Source organism: Rhipicephalus microplus, chromosome 2 (assembly GCF_043290135.1).
Source record: "Rhipicephalus microplus isolate Deutch F79 chromosome 2, USDA_Rmic, whole genome shotgun sequence".
Taxonomy (NCBI): domain Eukaryota; kingdom Metazoa; phylum Arthropoda; class Arachnida; order Ixodida; family Ixodidae; genus Rhipicephalus; species Rhipicephalus microplus.
Window position 1 is genome coordinate 121259494 of NC_134701.1, and position 18641 is coordinate 121278134.

The window sequence follows — 18641 nt, forward strand, 5'->3', positions numbered from 1 at the left end:
CATGTGGGGTATGAAGACGTCAGGTATGAAGTTGTCTCCATAAAATTTTTGAGGAGTGAGTCAGCGGCAAGGAGGGAGAGGCGAAGGTTTGGGTGTGCTTGCTGTTCAATTCCAAGCAGGTTGGTTTGCGCCCCTACGAGTTTGCGAAATGACAAACCAACCGACCAACCAACTGACCGTTCACTCGGTTTAAACATATATATTCAGGACTTTAGCTTTATTAAAAGAGACAGTGACTCAAGGGCGAATGCAGAGGAAGGCGCCTGAAGCCTTTACATTCCTAAACATCTTCTTCCGTCTACTAGAACAGTGTCCTTATATGGAAGGGCTTGGTGTTCCACTATCTTGGGACATCAGGGGGCACCAACGAATTCATAAATTCAGTTGTCTTGCTACCACAGAGACGTACTTACTGTCCCCACGTGCACAAAAATCCTGCGTGCAAATATTGAAGCCGCCTGTCTTATAACTCCTTCTTGTCAAATGCTGCCACGTACATGATCGTTGTAACCTGTGTGAAAGTGCGCAGCCCTACCGCACATGACAAGTGCAGTTGGGCGTAAAAATGACTAATGAAATGGTATTTAACCGCCTTAACAGAGGTTGTTTAAAATAAAATTTTACTGATAGCAATTGCACTTTCATTGCGTCATATTTTGTTACGAACGCACAGACATATACTGCAAGAACTTTTTCGACAACAGCCTAAGACACATGCCGCATTCCAACTTTGTTTAATAGCAACAGAACAGGCAAAGAAGACAAGCAATTTATCGGTTGACTTAGGTTGTCACCACACCACGTGCTCCAAAAAAAAGCTATCACCTTAGAGAATGGTCGGTAAGCGAATATTGCGAGAAGTCAATGAGAATCCGTCAGTTTTGTGACACTGAAGGCAGGGATTCGTCATAAATATACAGCGTTCATGCGAAACGAATAATAATAATAATAATAATAATAATAATAATAAAATATTACCCATAATAATGCAGACGTGTTGTAACGTTGGAAAAGCAACACAAGGTGAGATTCGCCATAGTTTAGGGCTCGGGAATTTTCAACCTCCTGGGTTTTTTTTTTTTTACTCTGCTCTTAAGTCTAAGTACTCGTTCCTCAAAACATTATCGCGTTCATCGGAATCGCAGCCATCACAGCAGGAATTTCGTCCCGCCACCTTCGTGTTAGCAGTCCAGTGCCGTAACAAGAAGAGCACCTTGGTGGGGCTTTCCGGCTGAACGACAAAAGAATTTTGTACGCTCCCGTTTTCAACACTTCCGCAGCACTTTCCTAAGGCACTCTATTACTCGGTAGAGCTCACAAAGGTTTTTCAGTCTTGCAGAAGACTCGTATGGCCTCTTTTGACTGGCGGGATTAAAATTTAACCTCACAATTTCGGAAAATTGAGGATGTCATGAGGACGTTGGCCATAACCAGCGAAGGCAATTAAAAAATTGTTCGCGTATCTGCATGTTAGACTGCAAATGTCGTCGAAAGACAATAGTCTTGCGTCTTGAGAGATTGAACAAAACATGTATTTGATGTTCTGCGCAAAAACAATTGTTGAATTGTATTCTGGAGGTACTACGGTAGAGCATTTCGAGCATGCAGCTGAGTCGAACGAGCGCATCAAGTCACGTCACACGCGAGACATGAGCGCTATCTGGCAGTTATCCTGGCCTGTACGCTGGTCTCTTATGTTATAAGGTGTAGAACGCGAGGCGACGGGCAGGTGCCACCACCATGTCGTCTTAGCAAAACGTTGGAAGCTCTTGCCTTTTAGTGCAATCGTTGCGTAATAAGCGCGGCGTGATGAATGCTACACTCCTTAGAATTACTCATGTATGCCCTTTCTAGTAAAAAATGCACATACATAATATTACGTGTTGTGTAGTGCCTCAGATATGCGCAGTAGTTAATTTTATTGACAATCACACAAGAATGAACGCCGGACCTTGAGCAATATTGGTGGGCACTGTGGATAGGGTCGGCCATTTGGAGTATTGTTTTGCCACTTTGGTGCCGTTTATAGTATCATTAGGAGTGGACCAACCGAGAAATGTAGAGACAGACAGACCAAAATTTCTGCGTCGAAGGTCCCCAAAAAGACTATCGTCTTTAAAATGTTACAGCGAAAGCAATTATGACAACGCAACATGCGTGGCATGCGCCTTAGTGGTCCACCACCACCGTCAGTGTCCGTGAGCACTATCACGCGAAATGAGAAAAAAAACTAGCTAAATAACAATGCTAACACCATGGTATTCAGAGCTGGATCCCGTGCCTGCCAGCCGAGCATTCTAGAAGAAAGCAATGCCGATGCTTCAAATTGCGTAGCAAAGTGGCCTTAGGCAGGTTTGATTTTGGGAAAGGAATCGCGTTCATATCAATATTTGAGTGTTTAAGAAGAGCAAAAGAAGAACCAGGCGCCACACAATGTGAATTGTGTAGTGAATGAATCATCGAATGGGAGCTCATTACAAAAGCTGCCGCTTCTGGTGATGATGCTGATGTTGATGGCCCCAAAAGCATAACTCACACCCCCCTGTGGGATTGGCCAAGGCCTAATTCTTCTTTGTTGTCCACCACTACACCCAAAAGTGCTTGCAAGTGTGGTGTGTAGTGGCAACAAAGCTTCTCAGAAGAATGTCAAAAGATGGCACAGGTAATGTTTACATACGACAAAAAATATATATTTCATGGCATAATGGGTTTCCTTCTTGTAGCAGGTATTCCAAGGGAGGCTCTGAAAGGCTGCTTTATCAGCTTTCGCTTTGACTATGCTGCATGATTCGCGCAGGTCTGGCGGTTTTGTTCATTTAATATGGCGGATAGGAACAATTATATTGTATGAGAGGTAAATGAGACGTAGAATGAATGGTTAATGAGTTGAATATAAACAGTACAACGGAACAAGAAGCATGACGTGTGTTCCCAACTGGAAACGTTCTTCGAGTGTTAGTGTTCATACGAGCAGTTATTGCGCCCCGCATCGTACGTCGTAGATCGTCGAGTTCTTGGAACGTCTCGTTTCACTCTGAGCCTCTGCTAGTATCACATGCCACAATAACGCGCTTCTTAGTGCGCCGTGTCAGCAACCACCTGGCAGCATTTTGTTGTGACGAGGAATGATACCTGGCTTTTGTAAGCACAAGGTATTGTGGTAGCCTGTTTGAAACGAACGCTTGACTAGTAACACTGTGATGACAGTTTTGCTTTTAGAAAAATGCGTCCATTTTCGTCATCGTTATGTCATACAACCGTGGTTCATGTAATATTATGCAGTCACTATAAAGAGACAACGACGTTGTACTGCAAGTGCATGCAGCTTGACAAAAAGATAGGTGTCCCGAATTATCGCGTCTCAGCTTGTTTAAAGCGGATACTAGAGCAGGTGCCTTGAACTTATCCGGCATTAACGTTCATGAAGGTGCAATAATTAATCACTTGCTGTATTGAATCGAAGGAGGATTTCGAAAAATTGCTGAAGTGAAGGCTTCCACGACGCCTTGCCAGCCGAAGTGAAGCCAGCTTTTGCCACTGCCAAGTTGACTGAAATGTGCTCTTTTTTGGCGGCACCCACTTGAAGATCAAGTGGCTTTGATTTGTTATATAAATGCCAAGTTTGTTCTACAACAAAAGACAGTTGTTCCAGACAAAATAACACACAGAAATGAGTATGGCTAACTGAATTTCTTAAGAACTTTGCCTCCAATTAGAGGCTCACTAAGGAAAACTAGTAACAATAGGACACACTTGGAGCACTATGTGACCCAAAAAGTTTCCGCTTTGCAATCGTTAGACGCGCGAGTGAAACGTTCTGTTCTTATTTTATGAACTGTGATATTTTATCATTCCCCCAGTAAGATGGCCGCCACGGTTGCCATCTTTCCAGAGGCTTCGCTTCATTTCTAGACATTGATTTGCACTCGAGCAATTCTTTAATCCTCCCTAATTGAACCATACTTAGGTAGGTACAAATATAAGTAAGTCCGGCATGCAGTAGACGTGACTTAGATGCAAATCTTGTGTTTCAACAAAAAAGTAACTCTCCGAGTGAGCCGTGTCGACGTAAGCTGGTGGCGTGGAATGAAATCATTCCCGCAAAATATTTGGTAGCTACACTTACGGCATAAACTGTTTCGAATACCACGAGGTAAGTTGAAAAAAGCGACACCATCATCCGTTATTCAACTGTAGCCTATATAACAGCCACTCGGCATTGTTCAAACCCTGGGATGTTGCAATAAACAGCCATTGCCACACAATCTTGGTCGAAGAGGCGCCAACTATAACGTTCCTTCTCTACAGCTTGTCTTGTCTACAATTCTTTCTTTCGTCACAGAAAAAATTCTACTGGAATAATGTGCGCAAGCTCACTACCGTCTTGGATTTTTTATAATGACAATACGTAATAAATATCACTCCCAGCTGTTAGCAACATCACGTGCAAGGAATGCACAAGTTACAGACGCGCATTACGGAGAAATTGAGGAATAAGCTTAAGAGTTATGACGACGGCGCATAGAAGAATTGTAGTCGCTAACTTGAAAACGTTTTGATGCAAAACAGCTTATAGTGAAGCTTTACCAGTGTGCGTAACCACCCTTACTGCACATTTGCAACAGCTGGCCTAGAGTGAACAAGGCCAGCTTGCACCCGCAGCTACCACATCTTGACAATAAAGTCTTTAATTGCTCGTACTAACACATTCAAAATTAGTTTTTTTCCACGTACTATACACCTCAGGAATTCCTTACCGGGCAGTATTCGTTCACTATCATTACGAAATTTCATTGACGACGGTATTGCCCATTTAGAAAATAGGTAAAGATGGAGGAAGCAACAAAAAGGGAGAAGGCAGGGAGGTTAACCAGAAAGACATCCGGTTGGCTACCCGGATGTCTTTCCTGCTATAGCCCTGCATTAGGGCTGCAGTATATTCAAATAAATAATTAAATAAACTAGAACCACATATAAGCTGGCCCAAGCACATCCAAAACTATATCAAGCGTCAGCGCGTTTCTACCTGCGTAAGCAGCTGTGTCAGAGACTGTGGCGTCTATCCTTTACACAGAGATGTTAAAAAGAGACAGTGCGGACGCGCGAAAATCAGCTGTTGCTTTCAAGAATGCTTTGCCCTGGAACCCACGAATTCGTCGCCGAGTGTTCAGTCACATCATGCGCCCAAGTACTCAAGAAATCAGTAGATACCATCTTGGGGCCGGTGAGGGGACTTTTAAACCATTTTTTAAATATTTTACACGGCCACGCCACCGCATGCTTTAAACCTCACCAAGAAGGCGATTGCTGCCGATGTGCCAGCACGGCGCCATCAAGACTCAACACTCTGCGCGTTTCAGGAGCGGCAACTGAGGAAGGAATGCCAAGTAGATGGAGAGGACATCTCTGCAGAGGGTTGCACGGAAGACAAGGGTTGGAAGGAAACAAAAGTGAGACGCCCAAGGAATAAACTTGCCGCGGTTAGCATTCCCGCTGCCAAAGGCTCGACCAAGGATGGCGTTGGGGGAGGCGCTCGAGCCATTCGTAGTAGACATGACACCAAGCACACAATCGTGCGAGGTGGACACATGCCGCCACTGCCCAAGGAATTTAGAAAAATTGTGCTACGACCACGTGCAGGATTATATATCGCGAGAATTGGCGCTGGAGCTGGGTCAGATGCAATAGTATTGGCGGTTGGCGTCAAAGAAGAAGAGGCCATGCAGGACATAATCTGTTCCAACTTACAGCAGGATATTATGGTGACATGCACTCCAGATCAGGACAGAGCTTCAAGATACCTCAAGGTCAAGAAAATTGACATTGCAGGCACAAATTTTGATGTTACCACGTACGCCACGGCACCCCACGATACTTGTAAAGGAAGGATTCATGGGACCCCGGTAAGGGATACTCAAAACATTGTGACTTGAAAGATTGTGAACGCAAATAACCCGCTCGTGCTGCAGGCCGGGAAAATTGGGGACACTGGGACAATCATCATAGCGTTCGAAGGACACAAAGTACCGAGATTCGTTTGATATGAATCTTTACTTTTGCAGTGCTCCCTTTACCGCAAAGACAATGACATTTGCAACGTCGGTGGAAAGCTGCGACATCAGTTTGCAGTCTGTTCGAACCCAGCTGAAACACTCTGCAGAGCCTGCGAGATCAAGAATCCAGATAAGTTGCCCCAGTGCAATTCAAGGCACAGGCTGTGCGATGGTCACCAACCCACTGCAGACAAAGAGTGAAAGAACAGGTTCTCTGTGCCATACGCCGTCAGACGCAGACGTTTGAAAAGATCGCGAGCAGCTGCAGAAGCCAGTGATGCATCAATGACATCAAGTCCAGACAAAGACAGTACAAGGTCACACCCAATTCAGGTGTTGAAAGCGACTTTCACATCGACGAGAATCGAAGAGCCTTGCATGATCTCAACGGCAGGTCGGCCCCCAGCCCGCACGGTATATCAAGCAAGGCCCTTCGTAATCTTGATGACGATTTGGTTGAGACCCTGAAAGATATGATGAATGCAGCTTGGAGAGAAGACAGCGTGCCAGAGCAGTAAGAGCTGGCCAACACAATTCTTATTTCTAAGCCAAAAAAGCCCCCAACTTGTACAACATGAGGCCGATATCCTTGACATCATGTATTGGCAAGGTTGCTGAACATGCCATACTGCACAGGATAAACAAGTGCTAGGAAGATAATGACATCTATACACACAATATTGTTAGATTCAGGGCGGGGCAATTCACACAAGACCCAATGAAGCTTATGAAACACCAGGTCATCGACAATAAAACCAGAGACATGAGAGCCATTCTGTACCTATATCTAGAAAAAAAGCGTTCGACAACATCCACCACTCATCCATACTCAAATCAATTTCCAAGCTTCGTCTGGGGAAAGCCTTCTATAACTACGTATGATCCTTTCTTACTGATCGCAAAGCCATGATGATGATCGCAGATATCGAGACCGCAGCAATCGAGATAGAAGCAAGGGAACGCCGCAAGAGGCAGTGATTGCACCAACGCTGTTTAACATTGTCATGATTGAACTGTCAAAAAGTTATCGAGCATCGAAGTATTGAAGCACAACATCTACGCAGATCACATCACCATCTGGTGCACAGGGGGGTAGTGAGGGGCAGATTCTACGGTGTCAATCACCCTCCAAGAAGCGATTGACACCGTAGAAGCGTACCTTCATTCTTCTGGGCTGAAGTGCTCATTGTGCAAGCCATAACATTTAATGTATTGGACTACACGCCGGAGACCAAAGCCCAGGAGGCCGTTAAACCAGATAGACATCCACCTCCGCACAAATCAAGGGGTTGCCATCTTGAAGGTGGAATCCATCAAAGTCCTGGGTATGTTGATAGAGTCTGCCAGCGCTAACAGCAACTCTATAGCCAAGTTTACTTGAAAAACAGACAGTGCAGTGCACCTCACACGCAGAGTGCCCCACAAAAGAAATGGGCTCAAGGAGACAACCTCACCCGCTTGATGTATGAGTCTGTTCTAAGCCCCTTCACGTACAAGGCAGCAATGAACAAGTGGTCTAGGACAGAGTCCGAGAAACTGAATAGGCTCATCAGAAAAATTATCAAGTAGGTCCGGAGTCTACCTATACACACCAGCACCGAGCGTCTACTTGAGCTTGGCATTTACAACACGCTCCAAAAAATAGGAGAAGTGCAAGAGCGTGCAAAGTTTGCAAGGTTATCCACAACAATGCCGGGGAGAATGTTATTGCAGGAGCTGGGCCAGCACCCAATGACGATTAGACTCAAGTGCGATAGTATCCCCGACAACATAAGGGAGAATATATACCACGAAGCATGCATCCAGAACACAACGTCAGAAGAAGAGTAGCGAGGGCTAGCGCTATACCTCGTCAAATCTCAAACGAGGAAAGAGGGGTTATATTTGTTGACGCGGCTTCCTACGCCAATGAAAGAGCTTTTATGGCAGGGGTGGTCGATGGGGCTGGCCGTGTCGTCGATTCAATGACGGTTAGGACAAAAGACCCAATCATTGCAGAACAGGTGGCCATCGCCTTAGCACTCAAGATAGATTACATTGAAGTCGTCTACAGTGATTTCATGACAACACTGCGGGGTTTCGCAAAGGAAATGGTCTAAAAACAAGCGCTGAGAATACTACATGGCAAGGACATTACGCATCATCTTCCGAATTGAGTCCCAGCTCACCTTGGACAAATCGACGACTTCCCTCCCAGTTTAATGAAGCAGCAAACAAGGTGGTGCGAGCTCTCTCCAAATCAACCTCCGCGGGCATGCGTTCTACTGGTGAAGGTGATAGCCGGGAAATTCTCACAACGTATAACAAGCTCACTAAAAATTTCTACCTGCCCAGACAAAATTTTCGTTCCACCTCACAAAAATCCAACTTGGCCTCAAGCACTTACATTAAGGTTTTGCAAACGCGGATGTACACTACTTTGAAAGTGTTACACATCATGTACCCTGACCTATAGAAACATTTGCCCACATTGTGGGCAAATAGCTTAATTAGAACATATGCTCTGGCATTATACCAAATTCATTCATTTATAGAACATCACCAAGCTCCGCCAGATAGGAGGCGAAAATCCGCAGCTCGTCCTTGGCAGATCAGCTCTGGGCTGTCCACCAGGACCGCGAGGCGGCTGAAGAGCTAGGAATCTCTGTCCCAACAAGGTAGTGGCCCAAAACACAGTAATCTGTGTTTTGAAGGACCAAATAAAAGTTTATCCAATTTAATTCAATCCACTTTACACACTCTCAGCTATCATGAGATGGCATAAGGAAACGAAATTCTGCAGATGCGCGCTGAACACACATGCTCTCGCGTTTCGTGGCGATGAACTGTCAAGGCGTGCTCCAAGAGTTCACGATGCGTAACAGCTACAAAACTACAGCAAATTCATGGCATGCTCCATTTGCAAGACGCATTAACATCCGGCCAAAGTGCCCATGATGAACGTGAGTTTAAGGCAACCCCTTCACTGCTTGACATGCTACCCAGAGTTTCCTTCAGTGGGATATTGGTGATTGATTAGTTAGGTTCAACGTCCAAAAAACATTCTATAATTTTGAAACACGACGTATTGAAGAGATCCGAAATTTTGACCTCCCGGGGTTCAATAAAGTGCACCCAAACCTGAGCGCACGGGTCCACAGCGTTCTCGCCTTCATCTAAAATGAAGCCATCACGGGGCCCGATATAGATCCCGTGACCTCCGGGTCAGCAGCAGAGTGCCTTAGCTACTACACCAGCGGGGTAGGGGGTCAAGTGAGAGATGTTCACCACGACTGTATTAGGCAAGGCTGAAATTACTACATAGGTTTCCTGTAACAAACCTTTTAATACGTATCACTTATCAAGAATCTTAATCAGATTCTGTGTGGGGTGTCTCGTGCTCTAGTTTATCACTGCCTGAGTGGGTATATGCTAAAGAGTGCTATTCTATTTAGGAAGGCGTCCTCGGCGACACGTTACGCATCAAACCTTTGGAAGGCATGGAGAGATCACTGGATGGACGAATAGCTCATGAGCTGTATGAAATTCCTGACCAAGAGATTAAAAAACTTCTGAACACTGAATACTGTAAGTAGAATTCATTCCCTACCCATCCCAATATCCACACTACTCAGACGTTCAACTCATTATTTAAATATACCCAGAAAGTTATATTTAAGCAGAGACCTCATATGTTCATATGCATCCTGTAGCCAATCCGTTTAGGAGTTGAGGAATAGCTATTTGATAATTTTGGCTTGAAACAAGATATACTTTCCCTGTTCATTTAGTGTTGGTGTTACGTACGTCGTAACTAAATATGCTTTTGAGTTGTTGGCTCTTTGATAGCGTGAGTGAATTTTAGCATTGCATTGTACGGATACCGAGAGACAAGTCTGCAGCAAGAGTACGCAGCCTGCTTTAGTACATTTTGCAAAGTGCTTGTAATGGTTGAGTGTGCCAGCAGAACAACGTAGCGACAAAGACAAAAATGAAGTCTAGCAGACAGGTACGGAAACTCATTCTGGAAAAAAGGTTGAACAATGTTCCATAGATTGATGCATACAACTGTATGAACGACAGTTGAGTTTCTTTAGAAGGTCTCGTTTGTATGCGAATTTAAAACAAACAAACTCATTGGAAAATACAATTCGGAAAAGTATAGGGGCCATGAAGTGCTGTCTTTGACTGTTACGCAGTAGTTGCGACGCAAATTGAATATAATAATATTTCACAAAAACAGCTTTTTGTCGGTAGGACAACAGTTGTAGGTTCAGATCAACCAACTGAAAACGTCATCTGTCATGCACTTTATTATGTTTCAAGTTACGTTGCTTTAACATAAATATAGTTAAAACTACTGCTGTTCTGAACCCTTACAATTTCACTGACCCAAAGGTCTGTTAGACTCATGTGATTTACTACTAGTTTAACTACAGTACTGTACTAGGTTTACTTCAATGTGAAACAAGCAGTAGAAATACGGTTGTATTCGCCTGTCACAAAAATAAAGGCTTTTAAAACAACACTGATCTTGTACTCAGAGACGCGACAATGTTGCTAGTAGTAGTTAAATTAGGAATGTAAGCAACATATTTATATGTGCGCAGTAAAAGTACGCCAGCTTTTTATATAGAATCCAAACAAAAAGCCATTTTTGCTAGTGCGTAGGTCAGCATCACAATACTGGCCTTGCGATCACACTTCTGAAGTGTCAGTTTAATGGAAAGACAATATAATTGATTTGGGAGTTTTAACGTCCCAAAACCACCAAATAAATATGAGACACGCCGTAGTGTAGTGCTCTGAAATATTCAAACACCTGAGGTAATTTCAAAGCGAATACGATATTGATGATTCTGCCATTTCCGCATAGGGTAAATATTCTATTTTTCCGTTGTGCATATGAATGTGGAGTAATACCTCTAATATGAATCTTGTAGCGCGCGAATTTCTCTGAACCAAAAATTGCCATCTATGCAAAACACTGTGGTTATTTCAAGCTCCCCGTGAACATTTTTTCTGGCACTTTTTTTGTGGGTGGTTACAGGTGCTCCACAAACATCCTCATTTGTTTGAACCATAATATAAGACACTGCGGCCCCTAGATGAGCCGCGTTCAGTGAACGTTACCTTTCTATGTTTTCTAGTTTACAGAAAACAGACGAATTCCAGGATTTCACGTACCTTTGCAGTATCGCTTGTATAGATTGTTTTCATAATTCTTGTTCATACTTCCTGATTTATCCTACAAACAAAATAGAAGGTTGCATAGCTGGCACGGAAGGTGCAATGATAACATTGACTGAAGCTGTAGACCGTTTCAAAGCTCTGTCTTTTGATTTATGGTACAGTTTTACAGATTTTTTACTTCTTTATTTCGTTTAGTTCTTTTGTATACTTTTTTTCTTTTCCGTGCATCTCCTTCTTGTTTATGTTTTTTATCTAATGTTTTCTGCATCTACAATTCTTTGTTTTTCCCTGCTTTTTATCTTATTTTGCACACCTTAGCTTTCTTTGTCGTTCTTTGCTTTTAACTTTCTCATCCTTTCTATTTCTCTCACACTTTTTACTTCTTTTTCTTTGGTTATCTCCCTCATCTGCTTTATTTTCTATTTGTCTTTGCTTCCATTTTTTCTAAGCTGTCTCACTCACGTTCCTCTTCAGTCTCCTTCTGGTTACATTCACTTTACTCTTCGACCTCTTGCTGTACAATACTATACAAGGCTATGCTATGCCTATTCAGTGTGCCTTGATAACGTAGTGGTTAATACACTTGCATTTGGATCATGTGCACGATGGTTAAAATCTCGCCTTATGAAAAATTATTTTCCGTTTCATGTTTATTTAGTTTTCTTTTTGATGTTTTTTTGTTTATTTTTTACGTCTGTACTTATTCGCTCAACCATCAGAATATTTGCATCTCGTGCAGAAACAGGGGTGAATGTGTTTTGGAAGCTAAGTGAACTCTGAAGTAGATAACGAAGGGGGCGTGTTCCGGTTTATGATGATCATAGTTTTCTGTCCACGACTGACACATTTCTACCACTTAAGGGGCTTATACATTGAAAAATCACAGTAAAAGCATAGTCGAACGTTATAATCAAACTATGCAGTTGACATCAATAGGGGGGTAAGGTCATGGGCAGGGCATATAGCTCGAAGACAAGAACACCTCTAGTTAGAACGGACTAAATTTACTTTTCTTGGAATCACATACTTGATTACAAGGTTTGCGGGTGAAGGGGAGACAGAAAGTTAGATGAGCAGATGATAGTAAAAAGTTCGCAAGTTTAAAGTCGCAGCAGCAAGCACAGGACCAAGTTGACTGCTGGAACACTAGAGAGCAGCTTTGTCTTGCAGTGGGCGTAGTCAGGCTGATGATGACGATGCTCTTAAGAAATGTATTTAACTAGATAACTCAATTCAGCTTTAATAAAATCAAAGAACCGAGCCTCTCGATCTATTCTCTTTCTCTCGAAAATTCAAGGAAAATTCGCTCTGTATAAGCGGCCACCTGCAATATCATTCACGTTTAATAAGAAGCCTGGCAGGAGAGTTTAGACGCATCGTTGCAACAGAGACGCAACACCGCAGTCTGTGATTAGGTGAATGCAGCATTCGCAATAGGGTGATTCTCTGTACAAGATTTCTTTTATAAACCGTAATACATAAAAAAACTTATTTACCACTGCAGCGATGCCACCGAATATTACTGCAGAAAACTATGTAGCGGAGGCCCGAATAGACTGGTACAAAGGTAAGTACGCCTCTTTTTTAAACTGTTCTTTAGTTCAGCTTGCAACATTTGCCAACAAGATCCCCTAGTGTTTTCAGCAACACTATTTCTTCTTCGTTTCAAGTCTAAGTAACCGTGCTTACACTCACGCGTGCATGGGTCTCTTGCTTTGTGGCATAGTTTGTAACATCTATAGTGTCATAAGTGCGCGCATTTTATAACGATAGATCAGAGTTAGAGGTTATATTTGCTGCTAACCAGACGCACACAGGGGGAATCAAGGACGACAATATGGTAATCGTTTGCAAGTATTTCATTTTCGAAAGTTGGGCAAAGCGTGCATCGCCTAAACCCCATTACAACTACACTCTTCAGAGAAGTTTTTGAAGCGTTGGTCACCCTATGAGACGTGACAGTGGTTTTTAGCCTAACGCTTTGTTTTACAACATATGTTGTATGCATACCGAAAACATTTGCGGGATAGGCTGCCCGTGTCGTCCTCCCTTCCGGATTACCTTGTTGGCTACAAATATACGTTCACACAGTGAGACCAACCAGGCCAAGAGCAACTTTTCTAAAAGAAAATAGATGAGAGCGCCTAACTCTTCGCTGGCAATGCATGCCTACGTAGTTGTCTGTCACCGCCACACCGTGGTTTGCAACCAGATCGCACGAACACTTACGACACAGTGGGGCTCGAACCCGATTCCACTGGGTCACAGCCTTGTAATCTACCACTGAGCCACAACGTTGCTTAAAGCTTGTTAGCCAACTTGCCTTAGGCAGGCTGAATGTCGGGATAATAATCGCGTTATAACGACTTCTAAAGCGTTTTAAAACAGCGAAATAACAACCAGTTGTCGCACAATGCAAATAGGTAAGGAGTGGGATGGCATTTATAGCTTTAACCCATTACAAGAGCTCGTTTTTGTTCACCTATTAACTGGAACACACACCTACTTCAGGCATGATTCCTGATCGTCTTCAGCCACTGCTTGAACACTCGGCACAAAATTTCTTGCGAGTGTTTAGTGGGTACCACGCTTCTTGGAAGAATGACAAAAAATAGCATCACAAAGCCGGCCTGCTACCCTGCTATAACCTAAACGTTTTGACATTAATGCCGTTGTGGGTATCAGGCAAGTGTATGTACTTGCAGTGCTTACCTAATGAGTGTATAAATAAGGCTCTGAAAGGCTGCTATTCTAGCTATCGCTATGACTGTGCTGCGCCTTCCGCGCAGGCCTGGCGTTTTTTTTAACTCTTGTGCAGCATTGGTTTGTGTGTGTGTGTGTGTGTGTGTGTGTGTGTGGGTACCTCTTTTTAACTGCTAGGTTGCAGCTGCGAAGTGAAACAATGAATGTCGGGATTGTTTTTACTTTATGTACATACAAGGTATCCCAGTTATCACGCAGCAGAATTTGAACCAAGAGATAAGTGGTTGCGTGAAGCACAGCTATGCACGCGCAACAGCAAACGACCTAACACATCGACGTGTGGTGAAACGAGAATGAACGAACAGGCACGACGGAAAACTACAAACGCACACAATGACAAGTGCGTGAATGAAACAGCACACGAGAAGGGAGTACAGAGGAGGAGAATAGTACTCTACGCGCAAGTACGCGCACACACGTGCAAACACGAACACATGCGTGGCCGGGGGCTCCTCTGATTGATCTGTACTTCGACTAACAGAACCTGTCATCAGCACAAGGCACAGAACATTTGAATTTCACATCACGTTACTGAAACTGAGCTAAAATAAAACAATACATGCGTATTTGAGTACGGCTCCAAATTCTTCCGGTGAACTAACAGCGAAACAATCACGTCGGTGGCAGTCGGCGGAGGGCAAGAATCGATCGAACAATGCAGCAGTGGAAGTGGCTGAAGACGGTGCTGCATACAACTGCCATTGCGGTGTCACATGGCATCAGTGAAAAAGTGTGGTAGACAGTGCCACACGCCAGAGCTGCACGAAAATGACGTCACACAAAAAACCAAGCACAAGTTGGTTTTGGTCACGTTGTTTCTGGTTTGGCGCGCTGTTCGATTTTAGTAACTCGCACTTGACTGAGTACATCTATTCAATTTGCTTGATTACAGTAGTCGATGTATTCGAGAACTTCGTTTTTTTTTGGCTGGTAAACTCTCCATGAGTGAAGCCCGGAATGGTAAACCCCTTTTCCGGCTGCAAAGCGGCTGACCCCATCAACACCTTCGTTAGATCCCGGCGATGCACGAGAACATAAAATTCGCGCAGCTGAAGATATGGGCGCATGGCACTACGTTGTTGGAGATGGGAAAGCTTTATTGCAGTGCCCCACTCAGTGCCCTATTGAATGCGATGGAAGACAAGCTGTGCAGTAGATGCAGTAATAAAATATAAGCAATGACGTGATTGCCATTGTTCCCCGGCTTTCCCGGGGCAAATATGAGAAGTAAACAGTTGCTTGAATTTAACATAGCGGTCATTAGCTGCTATTATTAAAAAAAACAGACGTTCGTAGTCATAACCCGTCGCATTGAAATGACGTTAACTTTTCAAGAAAGCGAAGCCCGAAGCAGAATTGACGCCTTACTTTAGAAGAATAAGGGAAGGGGAGAGAGGTTGCAGACCTGTTTTCGTTCCCCTCTCCCCTTGCGCACGCCCATTCAGAATACTACACGAAAAGGAACGTCAGGAGCGGCGAAGGCGAGTACAGCAACTACGAAAACGTTAAAGAAAACAGACATCTAAGTTCAGCTGTGACATTCACTGAAGCGGGTCTATGATACACGCGTAGATGGTGTTTTCCGTTTAAGACGCAATGTCATTGTGCACAAAGACGTCTTTCAAAGCATCTGTTTTCGCCGCACGCCCTGGTGCCAAATTAACACTGAAGTAAACCCAGACGTTGTTTAAAATCAAACAGATGCAAGTCACTCAAATGGAGTGCTTTTCAGTAAGTGCACTTCAACCCAGTAAGTTCACTTAGGAAAACAAGATGACATTGCTAAAAGTTTTTCAATAGACGATGCGGCTAAGTGAAGTTGAAAGCTGCTTTCTACGTTAGCGCGCATTCCGACAAAGCTCTGGGGAATAGTGCAATAGTAACTAGAATCTTTATTGAAAGAAAATCCCGTAAACGGGACGGCTGCTTCGATGCAGCAACTATGGGTGGTTTCTTCATTGAATTCTAAGCTCATGTTCATCATTCAGTATCAGGAGAATAGCTATTAAAATGAAAATAATTTCGCGGTTCCGTCACGTTTCGTGTAATCGGAGTGTGTGAATGACGAAATATAATGCGCCTCAAGCGCCTGATATTATTCACGACCACATAGAAAAAATTTAACAAATCAAATATCCATTGTACCATCGTATGCATCTCAGGCCGTCGATTGCAGGCATCCAAAACGACCTAATTGGAACCCGGGCCCACCTAATTTCACTGCACTTTGAATGCATTGCGAAAAAAGCCTGCTCTTCACATCATTATGAAAGCTTATATGACGTGCCCAACTTCGATTCCCGAGTACATGGCCATATGTGCGTGCTCAGGGGAGGCTTAGTCACCTAATGAAGGGAGAGGGTTGGGGGGGGCGAAAAGTGTGTCTCGGATTTTGACTGAGTAACGGGGTGCTCCCACGAACAACCTTCTCCGCCCCCTTGATGATGAAGCCAGCGCCTGCCTATGTGAGTGAGAGCATTCACTTTGTGGAGTCATCTCGTACCACGCAGCGTGAAATAAAGGTATACATGGTCGTCCCGAACGTACCTTGGAAAACATAAGACCAGTTTTCTTACGTACAATAGGCTCGTGAAAAGACGGACACTTTTTGCAGTTATCAAAGCTTTATTACTACCCCAAAACTCCAACAAAAAAAGATGCTGCCTTAAGTGCAGTGGCTGTTTATTTTTTAGCAGTTAGTAACTTTTCGGGATTATTTTCATGCTTTCCTACCTCCCGCAACGTGTAAACTCAACGTAAAAATCACATATAAGTAGCCAATTACTTCGCAAAACAGGTGCGTGCAACTCATCAGTCGACAGTAAACGTTACAGTGCGAGTGCGACCACAAAATTGCGGACCCTTTGAAGCCAACTATGTCAAAATTGAGCGAAACAGGAAGTTGGGAAAGAACAAACGTGTGAAAAAGAGGATTATCCAAGGCACTAAGCTAGCCTAAGCTCGCAAGGTAAGAAGTTCGAAACCACGTCGCGTATGTTTTTAGGTGGAAATGAACTTTCAAACTGTTAAGTAAAGAAGGCAAGGTAAGCTACGAGTCTGGTGAATATAAGAGCTGATAGGAGCTGAGGTGGTATTCTACAGTGCTAAGAAAGTGCAACAAAACCCTATGTAAAGAGTAAGCAGCAACCTAGAGAGCAATAATGAAATTTGGTTCAAAAGCAGATACCGGACCATTCCCAATCGTATATTTACATAAAAAGCGTGGAAAAGGTAGTTAAAAAAATAAGAGGTCTGGGGTGCGACCTCACTGGCGAGCAGAATTGGCCACCCTGCGCAATACCTGGCCACAACCTCCCTTGAATACAGCAGTTAACGCTTGGCCCTCAGTCTAGAGTGGCTGCGAAGCCACTGTAGACTGAGGGTGACCTCAGTCTACAGTGGTGACCACACAGTTTAGTGACCTCTAACAGGCGAGATACACACCGCTGTTTATTCCAGCATTACCTTATATGCTCGAAATCTTTAAATTATCTAAATTACCCTTTCCCCATTGCAGACAAGCATTTCGGAACTTTAGCGCTGTCACGTAAGCCGTATCTGGCGAAACTGAGATGGTGGGCCCACTCAGGGATATTGCTGCTAAAAAGTCCCTCATTTCGTTCAAATATAATCCGCGGTGGCCCGGTACCCATAGCAAATGCAGTTTATTTACGTTTTTCGGTACTAAATGCCGAAACGTATTCATCAACTCTGCATTTGCTGCCGCAGAAAGTGCATTACATACTGATAACAACTCTGTAATGATAACTGCTGATGATTCCCTTAAGGGAAATTTGCTTAGAGCAAGAACAATAGCCAATAATTCTGCAATGTATACAAGGGTATAATCTGGAAGTCAAATTGAAAAGGACCAGTTCAGAACAGGAGAGCAGATGCCAACCCCAGCCCTTTCTTTTGACACAGATGCATCAGAGGCAATGAAATTGCTTATCTCTAGGTGAGCTAGACAATCTGCTAACTGGTCATTTAAGTACCTATGTGTCAATTGTTTCGCGTTATGTGGAATTATATCATCAAATTGTATGCTAAGCATCGACTTTAGATTGCCCATATGTTTAATTTTTACATTCAGTTGCTCTAGTTGCGCTTGTGCAAAGAATATTTGCCGGTTGTGTAGTCGCGACCAACGTGTTTCGAAAAATAAAGCCGGTTCTTGAATGAAAGCATACAATTAGAGTCTTTGGTGGGAACACTATATCTTTAGGAATGCTTGCACAGTAACAATTTTAAACCTGTTTAGCAGAGAAGCTAGGCGAGCTTCTATAGATAACACGTTATTTGCAATGATTTTTGGTAGACCCAGACACAAACGCAACGATTTTCTTTCCAGCTGTATTGGGGGTCTCATTTTATAATCTGCACTGCCAGAAAATAATACGCATTTGAATTCCATGATGGGCCGCTCATAAAGTTTATATATCATTATCAGCACATCTCTAATAAACCCGATTTGCCCTGCCGCGTCGGTCTAGTGGCTGAGGTACTCGGCTGCTGACCTGCAGGTCGCAGGATCAAATCCCGGCTGGGGCGGCTGCATTTTCGATGGAGGTGGAAGTGTTGTAAGCCCGTGCGCTCAGATTTGGGGGCACGTTAAAGAAGACCAGGTGGTCGAAATTTCCGGATCCCTCCACT

General features: G+C 43.7%; 1 protein-coding gene across 2 annotated transcripts in view; it reads left to right on the plus strand.

The window, feature by feature from the left end:
- Window positions 1–18641, plus strand: part of LOC119170765 (venom metalloproteinase BumaMPs1) — a 189199-nt gene that overhangs the window by 10788 nt on the left and 159770 nt on the right. For both annotated transcript variants that reach the window (XM_037422025.2, XM_075886732.1), the window contains exons 4-5: window positions 9488–9620; window positions 12730–12792. In XM_037422025.2, the coding sequence (XP_037277922.2) occupies window positions 9488–9620; window positions 12730–12792 (196 nt within the window). The remainder of the gene's footprint in view (window positions 1–9487; window positions 9621–12729; window positions 12793–18641) is intronic.